This window comes from Manacus candei, unplaced genomic scaffold (assembly GCF_025592945.1).
Source record: "Manacus candei isolate 608988 ecotype Guabito, Panama unplaced genomic scaffold, ASM2559294v1 h1tg000034l, whole genome shotgun sequence".
Lineage (NCBI taxonomy): Eukaryota > Metazoa > Chordata > Aves > Passeriformes > Pipridae > Manacus > Manacus candei.
The window spans coordinates 4,128,556-4,143,596 of NW_026138082.1; the positions used below are offsets into that span (position 1 = coordinate 4,128,556).

Here is a 15,041-nt window from a genome sequence, read left to right on the forward strand (position 1 = left end):
ACTAATTGCTAGAGTTTCAAAGTTTGGCTTTGAAAACAATAATGACTTGGGTCTAGCTTCTGCATGATTCTAGCACCCAAACTCTGGAGGTTGGCACAACATCTGCAGTTCGATGATGTGATTCATAGGAGCACAGTTTCTCTCAACCTCGTTACTTGCAAGTACTTAATTTTATTTAAGTCTATTTGGAGACAGGTGAAAATGTACACACGGTGCAAAGGAAAAATATTTTATTGTGAACATGGCATGTATGAAATGCGTCTCAGAATATACTGCTATATATCAAATGAGATAAAAAAAAATCTCTGACATGAGATAAATGAACAGTGCTTGAGACCAATGAAGAACATGCACACAGCTGTTCTAACAGCACAATTCTGATACCAATCACAATATATTATATAGCTTTTATGACAATGTTTAGAAAAAATGCAAATATTGGACCTACTCCTGCATTATTGTACATCATCCAAATCTTCGATGAAGCTTGCAGGTGTGTGGAGGGAACAACGAGAGCAAACTGACATCCCATCTCAGGCAGCAGAAGGCAGAGATGGAGGATACATCAAAAACAAAAGACAAAAGTACTATTCTACAAAAGTAAAAAGGCAAATATTATCCCAAGGAATATAATTATTTGCACAAGAAATCTTAATTGCAGCATCCTGACTCCGTTAAAGCCAATGAGAGTATGCCATTGAGATCAGTGGAGCCTGAATTTCATACTGAAATTTAAAACATTCTTGCATTAGTGTAAACATCAGCAGAAAAAGTCAGCATCTGTACAAGTATTCAAGTGCTGTTTAAAAAAACAATAAAAAATAGACAATGCTAACCCAAAATGCCAGTACAAATCCAAAAGGCAGATAATTAAAAGAGGGTTTTTTTTTGCAAATGTACATTTTTGAAGTATTTAAAAACATCCATTTCTTAGTATTTGTATATCATTGTTAGGGAACAAATATATGAGAAAAAAATGAGTTATTTACAGTGATAAAGGAAGGGCACAGTGTTTGCTCAGATTTACTTGAAACCAGTATTTTTCCACTTTGGAGTCATGACATATACCTGCACACTCAAACATGTTTCAGAGCAGTGCTGAGAAATGGCTATACTTCATTGTTATGAAAGATAATCCTTCTGTGCAAGTATTTCAGTATGATTCCTTATGAGCCATTTACATCCATCCATATTTTGAGTTAAAAAAAACAATAAACCAACCTTTAAAATTTCTTGTAGAAATATTTTTTTCTTTGAAAACCCTGATGAGATTTTACAGTCATGCATTTGGAGATTCAGAGTCAACACAACTTTCCCATTTACTGTTAGAGTAGTGCCTGTCTTCAAACAGTTCTTTGCTAATTTTTGTGCGGATCTCAGGACTGGATAACAGCGCTTTTATCTGATTCAGTCTGGATAACAGGGCCTGCGTTTCTCTGCGTAAAGCTTCTTTTGCTAAGTCTGCTTCATGGCTCTTTCCTAGAGGAAAGGAACAATATAATACATTTTAAAACAACTAATTCATTTAGAATCATTAATGTACGGAAAGAGATCGAATCTGGTTTGGACAGTATTAAGTGCTCAGTTTTTGACCATATTGAATTTTTATAAAAAGATACTTCATCAAAAAATATAATTTACATCAACAAATGCTACCAAAAAGTAAAGAACAGTACAGTGTCACATTTAGGAGAAATTCCTGTCATATTACATACTGTGTAATAGTATCTGCAATGAATATCTGTAGTGGTAATTTTTAGCTTGGGATTGACTGCTGTTGACTAGGAAACAGCACGTGCTCTCACATAGAGCAAGCAGCCCTGCGGCAGTGCCAAACCCTCAGGCGGAGGGCATCGCTTCCACTTATGACAAGGCCTTTTCCACAGCCATTCATGACAAATCCAAAAGACAAACGCAAAAGGTTCAGTTTCTCTTCAAAAGCAAGGAAGGGATTCTTGGTATCAAGGGGAAGTGAAGACTGGAGCTGCCTGCTTCACCATTCTTGTCCTTTTTCCATTGTCCATCCCTCCCAGCATTCAACAGATTTTCAGCAGTGCAAGCACTTATTAAACCAGTAGACAGTGTCCTTCAATTCAGAACAAACTTTTGATAAGAGACTCACAAAGTAGAGTTCCTGTCACCCAGCACCACTTAGCAAATTTCAGCAGGGAGCTGGGACATGTTTTTGTAGTTATTCTTGGTGGGATATTTGCTCCCGGGCATTTTGCACAGTGCTCACTTGCTGTTATCCTTGTCGCTCTCATTCTTACTGCCACTTGCTGCGTCTTCAGTTTTCATGGGGCTTCCATCAGTCTCTCTGGTTTTGTTTTGCGTTTCTTCTAAATATTGCTGTACAGCCTTCAGCACCGCGTTCTCCACCAGCCTTTTGCTGAGGCTCACCAACTCTGCATCATCTGGCTCTGCTGCATGTTTTTCACCTATGCGTCACAACAGACAAGAGAAGGAATTCATTGCCATGGAAAGAGAGCAGCTGTGATTGTATGAGCTGGGTTTTAAGTTATTAGCTGCCTCTTCCTGATTGTAAAAAGTAATTTCCCCTCCCTCAAGCTCAGAAACCAAAGTGTTCCATAAAGATGTATACAGTATATCAGATCAAAAAGATTTCACTGCTTATCTGTACTGTTACACTCCATTTAAAGCCAACAGCTTAACACTATGAACACTCACTCAGAAAAGTGTGCAAATTTAATTTCTTTTGTCTGTGACATATGGGTAAAGACAAAGAACATGGCACAGAATAGATTTACACTTTAGCAGCATTTAGGTGCCTCCGTTTTGTGATTTTGCTTAACAAATCCAACATCTATCTATTTACTCACTGCTTGTAATTCAGGAGTTTCTCATGGGAAAAATTACTAAAATAATCTAAGCACAGGTTAGAAATATTTTTGCAAACAAAGCATAAAACTTAGAAAAAACATATATTCCGTCCCTGCCTCTCTTCTGTCTTCTAACTTAAAGCTCTGATATCTGAGGATTGCAAGTTCCAGCAGTCTATTCTTAGATATCTGCTGACAAAAGCAAGAAGCTGGCATTTCCCTGCTTTGCTAAGACTTTGTATGAATAAATATTTACAACAAAACAACTACATACATAGTAAGGATTTGCATACATCGTGACATCTAGTTTGAAATGGTACTTTTCCATGAAACATTTTCCCAATAAACTATATAGCCTACTACAGAATCCTCCTTTCATGAAGAATGTATTCCATGAAAAATAAATTTTATTGCCCAGTTTCCACTGGCCATGCCATTTGCCACTTCACAGTCTCCTGCACTAGGTAAATAACTGTTTTCCTCCATTTATATTTAAGGTCATACTTTTAATGTCCTCTTCTGGAGTTCACATTCTGCAAACAGTAATAAGAGGCTGCTTAGTCCTACTCATCTGGTGAAAGAGATGTTATTGCATACTCTCAACACAAAGCTTTGTACTGTTCAATTACCTAAATTTGCCCTTTTTCATTTATGGAAATTTATTCAAGTTTGCCTGCACATATAGATTATAGTTATAAAATACTTTTATTAGTCTTTCTAATGGATTGCAATATCTGGGAGTGATTTCACTGATAAAACATAATTCATATGGCGATTCAACTCTTCATATTCAGAGGCAGCACCTTTATTAGCTGAGCTTTATAACATGAACATCCCACTCTGGAACAGCAAGACATACCAAACTCTTCCAGTTCTGGGACTCCACAGCACTGTTACTGTGGGGAAGGAAGAACTGCACTCTCCAGCTGAAGAATTAAGACTTTACCTTGGTAAAGCATTTCATTACATTTCAGAAAAAGTTTGGAAAAATTGCTCTAAAAATATTGAAAGGGTATCTATGCGGATAGTTTTGGCTAAAACCAAATTAAAAAATATATGAGAAAACATTAAAAACAGATTTAGAATTTCCAAGAAGAAACATTTTAGGCTAATATGCAAGTCCAACAGAGTCAGAGATACTATTCCCAAAACTAAACAGCTACATGCTCCATGTTCTCTGACTCACTGCTTACCATGTCACTACCTCTAAATCCTGTGTTTAAGTCTATCCTTTAACTTAAAAAAAAAGGGACTTAATTCAGACTCTTATCTCTCAGAACATCCAAGATACATATGAGCAGCATCTCCTCTCAGCTTTTCTGAACTGATCCCACAAGCCCCTTTGAATGCAGCCTTTTGATTCCTAATTTCCTTTGCTTTTAGCAAAGATGCTCGAAAAATGTGTTGGAAGTCCCAGTCTATTTATTCACTAGAAAAAAAAATAATATTGTGGTTTTCAGCTGCAGAGTTTCTCATTTTTCAGAATTGCTCATGGGTCACAGAAATCGTTACTCACACAGCACTAATGATCAGTCCACGCAACTCAGAACAAAATCAATGGGAAATATGGTGCTCAGCTACTCTTACATTTGACCCTCTAGTATTTAATATGCAGAGTATGACTAATCAGTCACAGAGGCCTCCAGATACCACAAACCAGTAGTGACTGTATTTACTCAGAATGCAATTTTACTTGTAGTACATCATGTATTATTCTTACAGTCTTAAAAAGGACAGAGCTCTTCTCTCATAAATACTTTCTGCAAAACAGTTCTCATTTACATACATATGTATAAAATACATATATCTACTGTTGCATTTATAACTTCAAAACAAACAGATAGTACACTTGTAAGTAATTTCTCAAGCATCGAAAAAGATTACTTAAAATGAGCCTTTTAAAAGTAGAGTTTATATAGCTACAGAAGAATGATTTTGCATTTTTTTGTTCGTTTACTTTTAATATTTTGAGATATTCATGGCTCATCAACAGTCGAAGCTCAAGTCTGTAGCACCTCCTAAGTGAGCTCTGCACTCCCACTGGAAAGGCATACACAACATCTGACTGACATGCAAATGCATGCACATCCCTGCATGAAGATTGTCCTTGGATTTATCCATCTGGCCACCTTGGTGGACTGCCACATGGGGCTATATGATTCCCTGATGCTCTGTTTATATTCTCATAATCCTTAAATAGCAGTTGTGGGAGTGTCTGCAATGCTGTGGTTCACTGGCAAACTAGCTATATACTGTTGTACCATTCCTACTCATGACTGTTGATAAAAACAAACAGGTCATGTAATAAAAGTGAGTATTGATCATCTATATTTAACACACACATATGTCCTTTTATATCTCTCCCTCCATGATGCATCTGCTGTTCGCCTGCTTCTTAGATGAATACAATTCCTCTGCAGCTGGCAAATGTTTCTTTGTGTGGACTGTCTTATATTATTTGATTTATCAGAATATCAGTGAAAATCATTGTAGATATGAATGTTTAAGATTTAAAAAAAAGGTTTCAAAATTCAGACTTGCTCTGTTTGTAAACTCTGTTCTGAAAAGGGAACAGGTATACCACAGGATTGTATTTGCATCAATGCTGTGATACTTAATTCTGTGCCTAAGAATAAAAAACTTCCCCTGTCTTCTCATTCATGTGGCAAAGAATAAAAATGAAAAAACCCGTTCATTTTATCCCAGAATTCTCTTCTGTAATTTTCAAAATATAGAAACAAATTCATACCCTGTGAGTGTACCTCAGTGCATCCATGCTTAGCAGTGTTTTTTATTACTGAAACTGAAGCATACCCCTTGTCCTGAAATGACCACCATTTTTTACAAAGGGAACTCTCAACTGCACAGAATTATTCAAAAGGTGCTTTATGATCCTACAGCCAGATGCTAGCAGTTATGGACATGAACCAGATGCCTGCATTGAAATCCAAATTTGGATTCAAATTCACTGCTATATCTTTCTACTGGACTAGGTTTACTTTCCAAGTGTACACCCCCTTCCACTTTACAAGACCCTGATCTGAATTTTGAAACACTGAATTGGAACAAATCAGGTATCATGGTCCTGGCACAGCATTTTCATGGCCCTGACAGAGCTTAGAGTGTATGTAGATATCTCAAATTTGGAGAGAGGTAGGACTGTTACTTGAATTCCTCTACTGTTTATATGACTAGTCCAGTTTTTTTGTGACAGATTAAATTGAAAGAAGCTACAGTGAATCCCATTCATAGAAAAAGACAGTTTTATAACCTTTTACCAGCTACACTCCAAGACAATGTTCTGCAATCCTTTCCTCATGGCCTCAACACCCTGGGTTTTGTTTTTCCTTCCAACAACCTTTCTTGACAACAAAATAATGACAACATGGGGAAAATTATAAAGGAGACCCTTGGTATTTTGAATAGGTGACCAAAACTAGTAGGGAAATCTATACTCTGGTAGCAGAGGTTCTGGTCTGCACCCTGGGGAGGGCTGTGTAAACAGACATGGCTCCATCTACCTTTTAGTTTATTAGTTTTCTAACACAGTTTTTACAAACTCTAGAAACAAAAAACCCCACATGGGACTCAGGTAACTTTCCAAAAACTAAACATTAAGAAATTCTTTCTGAATGCTGGAAAACTTCATCTTTCTACTTACGCAGTACCTCATAACAACACCAAGGTGAGCCAAGTTGCTGTTGCATATAGACAAAGCTTTCACCACAAGATTCCCTTTCTATAGTGACTCCTCAGTGGCTGCAACTCATAATAATACCTCACTATAATTGACTATTAACCCCCCTGTACAGAAGCAAAACTGTGTGTGCAGTACAACAGGACTGGAAGGAAGGCAAGAACTATGCTAACTACTGATGTAGTAAGAAACCTTCAGCAGAAGACTTGCAATTATTTCTGCACATGGTAGGGCTGGAGAAAACAAAGGAAGGATAATGAAACAAATGTCAGACAGATTTCAGCATGTAAATTCATACACTTTGCAATCTCAATGATTATGCCTTTATCACGGTTCCCTATCTCTGTGTTAGAAGGAAAGTCTAAGACTGAAGACATCATTTATACTCATAGTGCCCAGGCAGATGCAGACTACTGCAAGGCTTCTGTGCCCAGCTGCAGCCTGTGGAAACATCTAGTTTTTGTGACACTGATTCAAAATTAAATTAAACCTCATTGACTTCTGTGGGAACTGGATGAAGTTCCCACGCCTGCATACTGAACTGCAATGTCCTATGCATCAGACCAATGTGTTGAACGCTTCTTTACTGAGGACTTTCAGAAAAATTTGGCAGGCCATATATATTAACAGAACTACAGCATTAGAAAAATACCATCCACCTTCATCCTGCAAAGACAGAGAGTCCACAATCCATAATAAATTGAATAACAAGCTATAATCAGGCACCAGACCATTCGCTTCCCATCCTTGCAACAGGCTGCAGATGAGCCAGCATGGCTGGCCATGATTCAAGATCATGGTTTTAAAGTAATGAACACAAACATGAGCATGTGCCCATATCTAATCAACACAATAAGTACAGACAGGAAAGTCACAACTCTGAACATTTCCTTGTTAATTAAGAAGGACTTGCATGAAATATGTCTAAAGTGGCCACTTAAGGAATTGACACAAATAAGGAACGGAGAGGAAGTGTGAAATTATAATTTCATTATGACATGATGGTTATGATATATCTGTTGCTGGATGCTACCACCAGATGTGGGAAATTTAACAAACTTCTTTAGGTTTACCTATATTGAAAATACAGGATTGTCTAACAAGGCAATTCAGGCAACAGCAATCTGTCCTTCGTGCTGAACACATGGGTTTCCAGTTTGTTGGAAAGAGCTTTTATTTAATTTGGCCCACCATGCAATAAACATGATAAAATTAGGAATTTCTAGTAAAGAGGAAATTAAGGGTGTTGCAGCTATTCAGGGACAACGATGCTCTTGCCAGATTCAGTGATGACAGTAGGGAATACCTGCAGCTCCCTTCAAGCTGGAGACTTGGCAAATGTGGCAAAAGTTTGTTTTGTTTCACACAAAACCCTCTGAAGATCAGTGATCTAAAATTTCTGACCAACTCTAATGGTAGAAATGGGATGTGATCTACTAAACCTATTCTTCCTTCTGCAAGCACTGGAGGATGTGATGCCACAGGCATGAGCCTTCAGAATGAACAAAATAAAAAACGTAATGTAAGACTCTAGTCCTGGCATACAGGGAGTTCTGTTAAATATCTTGGTTTTATTTTCCTGTTAAAAGGCACCTGCTGACAGAGAAATGTCCTGATTCCTTTAATGTAGTTTAATGCTTAAACTTAATGAATTTATAAGAAGTCTAGTGTAACAGGTAGCAAAGATAACATAATGGCTGAAGGAAAGAAGGCAGCTTAAGAAGCTGTGAGTTTCACTCGATTTTCTCACCAATACTCAGGTAGAAAAAACAGCCCAAGTTACAAAAGCAGTTTTACATAACCACAGTAGCATCCACTGTGCAAAGTGACAATGGGAGAACCAAAAGATTGAGGCAGATCTTGATAGGAAACATCAAGGCAACATTATTCATCCCTCTTCCCCATTCACAGTGCTGCCTGGTGCTACTAGCTCAAGGGAACAGGGAATAGGGCCGCTTGGGTCAGTAGTGTTATCAAGGAGAGCAAAAGAGCTCCTCCTCCCTCCAGGATGCAGCCAAGGGGCAAGCCTTCTGCTGTTTTCAGAGCCTGAGAGAGAGACTAGGTTTCTCAGTTTCCCAGGGAAAAGCTGTATTCTGGAACAGGACAGACTCAGCAGTCCCTCACCTTCAATAGTCCTGCAGAAATAATACTGAGAATGTAACACACTAGGGGAGACTGTGCAAGTTGCTTCCCTATCAACCTTGGTCACTACTGACCACAGACAGAGCCTGACGGTCTTGAAGGAAAAAAATCACCCTGCTGGGTCACCAAGCTGAGGGAGGTGTAGGCCCAAAAAATGCAGCGGCTAACCAAAATAGGATATACAAAGATTTTAATTGTCATAGTCCAAATCTTTTGCCAAAACCTCAAAGTTCCTGCTTATGGACCAGTCAACCATGAAAATCAAACGTTTACTCGTAAGCATGACAAGGGAAGTCTTTTAATAAACATTCACCTCCTGTTACCGTTTCCTATCCCGTCTCTGTGATCTTCAGTTTTAAATCTTTAGGATTCATTTGTTACTATACAGCTATTTTGGCTGAGACTTCTTCACGCTCCTGTCAATTACACTAAAAAAAGCAACCTTTTTTGGACTAAGACAGATTGTTAAAAGCAAGTGTTAATAAGTGAATCTTAACAAGCTGATCCCGCATTGTTGCTCCTTCCGAGCTCAGAAGACAACTCCATGCAAGCTCATGCTATCAGACAGTCTCTCACATAGTACATGTCTTTCCTTGGGGAAAGCAATTTTGAATGTATTTGTAAATTACGGAAAGAAAAGTCAGTTTTTAATCAACATGCGTTTTCATTTGATTATTTCAGTTACACTAACGCGAGTGAAAGACAGCTGCATACTCCTTGATCTGCAAAATGAAAATGAAATCTTGTCAAAAAAAAGATTAAGTATAACTGCACTTCAAGAGGATGTCCAACAGTGTCCATAAAATACTGTAATAATTTTAATTTAATAATTTTAAATACTGTATATTTTTAACAGAAAAATGTCACTTTCAAGGTGCTTTTAACATCTCTCTAACCATAATTAATTAGATCCTGAACCTAATGGAAGAAGGTCAGAGTCACCTCTTTTGGTATGAACATCTCACATAGGTTTGAACTTGCAGCATAACTGCATCTCAGGGCTGCCAAAACAGATGGGTCTAATCCTTTTCCCCCAGAATCTTCCTCTTGAAGAAATTGAACCCACTTCCTAAGCTTCTTGGGTAAACCATGAAATTATGTATTTTTGAACATGTGAGTAATATTGCTGCTGTCTTTCATTGCATGGGTCAAATATACAGATTTGGACTGAATTTATTAACAGCTTTGGGAAGATTAATATAACGTCCTTAAGTTAATTTGAGTGGCATTTTAAAAAAACCCCATTAAGTACTTATCATAGCATCTACTATCTGAATCCCCTTTATCCATTATATATTTTGCTTTAAATAATGTATTTAGCTTTGTTCTTTCTTCCCTCTCTTTTGTTTGTCACATAACCTTCAGTTTAAAGGTGGGTTTCTTTTAAAAAGTGGGAATGTGATATAAGTTTTCACTTTGATTTTGTGAGATGTAGCTGTATAAATGTCCTACCACACATATGTTTGCAAATATGAAATTTATTTTTGATACTTGGAGAGATTAGAAGTTTAGACCTTTGTTTAAATGCTCTGGCTCTGAACCCATAAAATTACTGCTCCTGCTCTTCTTCAGGACAAACTCTTCCTCAACTTTCATCTCTCTCTAAAAGCCCACTGCTTACAAGAACAGTGAATCACAGAATCATAGAATGGTTTGGTTTGGAAGGGACCTTAAAGACCATGTAGTTCCAACTCCCCTGCCATGGGCAGGGAGAACCTTCCACTAAACCATTCTGCTCAAAATCCCATTCAATTTGGCATTGAACAATTCCAGTGATGGGGATCCACAGCTTCTCTGAGCAACCTCACCACCCTCTTTCAGTTTAAAGCCATTACTCCTTGTCCTATCACCACATGCCATTGCAAGAAGTCCCTCTTGATGTCCAAAGAAAAGTATTCCACAGGCAAGATAAGCAACAAATTTGGACACGTTTTTGTTTGGTCATAATAAATTGCTCTGAGCCATGGGGTTTTTGGTCACCTCAGCCATATTACATCAGAATAGCTGTAGATAAAGAGTTAAGAATGCTGAAGGTATGACTACAGCTTGCTTAATCTAATTCACAGGAATCTAAAAATTGCTATAATGTAACAAAATCTGTGGATGAAAAAAACCTAAAACATTACCATGCCATAAAACTAAATTTAATGCAATTGATCCTTCACATGAAATAAGTAGACTTTATAATCTACTGCAAGAAAAAACTGAAATAATATGAGGGGACAATACTAATTTTTTCCCATCCTGTGTTTTTTATGTATAGTGCAAATATCCTCATTTGCTCAACAAGCACCTAGTTAGTAATCAAAATTAACATTATGCTTGAGTCTCCTTCACCAGCAGAAATCAAGAATACTTTTTTAAACCAGTGGGCTTTACTTTCACATCCTTCCTATGCTAAATATCAAATAGTTATAAAAGCATTTTCTTTGTTGAAACAACATAAAGCTCCTTAAAATTAACCATTTCTCTACCTATTAGCAACACTTCTTTAGTGAAAGTAAATCCCTACAGCTCTTACACTGCATTCTATCAAAAGAGTAACTCCCCCTTCCTCTCTTTCCCCGTATTTCTACTTCCTCAAACTCAGTGAGTCAGACTGTTCTAGCAACACTTCAATGAAATCAATCCAGAAAAATATGTCTGCTGTGCCAAAAACTGAACTAATCATCACAACTTTTACCAACTTACACATAATGGATTGCTCATTACCATGCCTTAAAATTTATGGTTCTCTTCTTTTTACACTCCTTTTCCCATTTGTAAAATTTTATCTCTACCGATATAGTAGAGACAATTCCAATCCTTTCTCTTCAGCACCCCAATAACTCTAAATCTGTCCTATTAACATGAGTGGAAAACTGCTTATTTATGTCAACTAGTCTTCTGGGCCTTTGTTTCTATCAGGCTAAACAGTTCTAATTTGGAGTTTCATATTTGTTTCTTCGTGCTCTTATTTTAAATCAGTATTTTTCTCAGTCTTTCTCCAACGCAAGAGTAAAAGAATAAAGGATGGATATTCATACCATAACCAGTTTTTCCATTTCTTTGCGCCACATTCAGAACAAACTGTGTAATCAAAAGCAAGTATTTTAATTTGCTTTGTCTTTATGTTTTCCATACAGAAAAGTTCTCCCACTTCTATGTCTGGCTAGAGAGGCCAAGAAAAGTTCATTAAAGATGAGGAGAAGGAAAGAAATGGGCAATGGTTCCTCTCAAGAGCCAATTGCATCATTCATAATTTTGAGATTTCCTGAGACGGGTAAGCACATACATTTGCATGGCACCATGCAATGTGTTTTGAACTCCAAGCATGCAGGTATAGCTATACATTGAGGGTCACATCCTGTTATCATGTGGGTGTCAGAAGCAGGAACCTACAGCAGTTGAGAATTAGTCTGTCCTTATAGCCTGGGTGCAGCACCATGTTGATCCAGATATTCTGCTGCTGATGTAGAAGCTTATACTGGGACAGATCTTACCAAAAACATATCATGTTTTTATCTAAAGTCTAATCCTGTAATCTTTTCTTATTTTATGCCTTCTATAGAGACCACAGCTGAAAAAAAGGACTAAGGGAATGATAAGGATCTCTTAAAGCAAAATGATGATTTAAAGCAGTCAACATAAAGTAACATTTATTTCATTACATCAGATGATCAACAGTGCTTCACAACACAAAAACACTACACCAAATTTCATTTTAACAGAGAAAGGTAATCTCAGACTTTAGAAGGGGGTTCAATCACTAGAACTCACATAGTCATAGGTTATATTTTATAGAACTACAAGAATAAAGTCTTCATTTTATGCTGGAAAAATGTCTCACATTGTATTAATGAGGCATATGTGAAAAGTAAAAGGTGAGCTGAGAGAAGAGAGGAAGAAAGGAAAACCTTTTTGATTGCATTAGGTCATACTGGATGGTAATGGATTTTTAAGACAGTAAAAAATTTAAGACAGTCATTTTTGAATGACTGTCCTCAGCCACAGCAAGTGCTGTAGAAAACATGGATGATACTTAATATGTTTTTGCTCAATCCTTGTGCTTTGTACTAAAGTGAAAAATTGAATAAAGTGTAACTTAAAAAATTATTGCTAGGATGTGAAACAGAATAACACAATAATGGACCATGGCATAAGACAATTCTCTTAGCAAAAGGATACAATCCCTCTAGTGAGTGAATGCCTGAGGATTTAAACTCGCATAAAACTTAGCAAATGTCCAGATCAAGTTCACCTGAGACTGGCAGATATTCAAAGGGATTAAGCCACCAGCAGAAATGATGAAGTTAATGGTGGATTTTGAGATCTGGGCACTGGGATCCAGAGGAAATACCTAATAAGGAGTGAATTTTCTCTACACCAGTTTAGGACAGCAATACCCAAGGTTCATGAGAGTAACGGGCAGGGTCAACAGCCTGACAGAAGTTCAGCTGGGTATGCCAATATCAGAATTATGAGCCTAAAAGCACTGACTATTGTACAAGTTTGGCAGTGCTAAATTCATCAGTGGTACCGTGTATTTCTAGCTACTCAAGGCTTGAAGACACTCTGTAGCCAAATGTTTATCACTTTAAGGTCTCTAAATTCTAAACAATCTTTGTGGCATCCAGTCAATTTTCCTTGTAAGATAGGATAATTTCCAACCTCTTTCTCTGTAGATTTATAGAATGGTTAAGGTTGGAAGAGACCTTAAAGATCATCTAGTTCCAGCCCTTCTGCCATGGGCAGGGACACCATGCTAACTTCTATACCATATAGAATATACCCCAAACCCCAAACTCCTCCAAATCCTAATCTCTTCCATCAGTTTTCCACTTTAGGCTTATGGAAACAGAATCTCTCAAATTTTAGGAATGGCAAAATGACTTGGTATGAAACGTTATTAAACTTTCATTAATCAGCTGCTGAACAAGGTGCCAGTAGCCTTACTACGATACTTTTCAAGTTATCTTATTTTCCACTTCGTCTACAATAATTTCACAAATAATAACAGACCAGTGTCATCTAAAGGACAATCCTTCACTGGACCAAGGACCTGTTGTTTGTCTTGCTTTCTCTGTTTGTCTGCCTTAATCTGAAAATCTTGGTCACAACATTGCAAAATGTAGACTCTGCAGCCCAGCATCTGCCACTTGACAGGAAGCTTTCCCTGAAATATATACAAAATGTTCTCTCTTGTTCTTATTTTACATGATGCAATAGAAGTAGTCCCATGCTATCCTAACAGTTGCTTAATCATGTTAACCAGTTCCTCCTCCTGCCTTCTGGCTTTGTATCTTTCTTTTCAAAACTAGATAGGTCCTAATCTCAGAACTCCCCAAGATGTAGCTCCACAGCTCCCCAGAAATTTTCTGGAACTGCAGCCTGGGCTCCTACTTTACATTTGAAGCACTACGTTTTTTTGGAAATGCAACACTTCCTCGAAGCACCTTCCTCCTCTGCTCCAGGATTATGCCTCTTGAGTTTCCAGGACAAAAGTTACACTGATCTTCCCAGTGCAGTGTAGCCAGCACTGTATGTGTGCCATTCCTGCTAAATGATTGTAGGTCTGGTTGCACATGATCCTGCTGAAGGGGTAAAAGATACAGATTTTGTTGGTTTTTTTTTCCTTCCCAGAGAGGAAGTTTTTGCATAGATGAAAGCTGTTTTCACCCCTTTTTCAAAGAGGACTGAATACAGCTTCCTGATTATTCCAGGTCAGTATAGAATGTCAAAATTGAGAGTATGATTATTAGTTCAGATTTTAGTTTCTAAAGACCTTTAGTGAACCAAAGAACTCATCTTCTCTTTCTTAATTATATAGTATCTTTAATGAAGGCTGTGCAGACCAATTTTATAATTTAAAAAAAAAATTAATATTTTAATGGCTTCTGGAATCAAGATTAAAACATGCCTGCCTGATCCAGGAAGATCACTTTCCATTAGCAAACAAAGCACTCAATTAGCTAGCATTTAGCATCACAAATCAGACAGTATAAAGGGAAAAAAGCACATTTAAAACCTCAGGTAGACAACTACCACGTTTTGTTGTATAACACTTTCCTACTCCCAAGTGTGACTATTCTATTTTTGTAATAGATGTTTTTTTCCATATGCTACAATTTCTACAACGAGAGTGGTTCCACTCTAAACTCACAGGGATTAGGTTGCAGTATGACTTGTCATATAGCAATACAATAGGTCAAAGCAAATGAATTTCTAAATTGCAGGAGTAGCTGTACATACATAGTAACAAAAGGATGGTATTTCATATTTAGCATGTCACACTTCTTATTTGGTTGTAATATGGGTTTGCTCATGTATCATTTTTGAGCAGAGAAGGAAAACTCAGTTTGGGTTCTATGTTGGCATTACAC

The 15,041-nt window shown here is 37.3% G+C and overlaps 1 protein-coding gene across 4 annotated transcripts in view; it reads right to left on the reverse strand.

Annotated features, from left to right (window-relative positions):
• Positions 1-213: 213 nt before the first annotated feature.
• The window catches only part of AKAP7 (A-kinase anchoring protein 7), an 87,485-nt gene continuing 72,657 nt past the window's right edge, over positions 214-15,041 (reverse strand). For 3 of the 4 annotated variants that reach the window (XM_051792608.1, XM_051792614.1, XM_051792613.1), the window contains exon 8: positions 214-2,438. In XM_051792608.1, coding sequence (XP_051648568.1) covers positions 2,236-2,438 — 203 coding nt within the window. In that variant the 3' untranslated portion in view covers positions 214-2,235. The remainder of the gene's footprint in view (positions 2,439-15,041) is intronic. The other variant, XM_051792609.1, reaches the window with a different exon arrangement.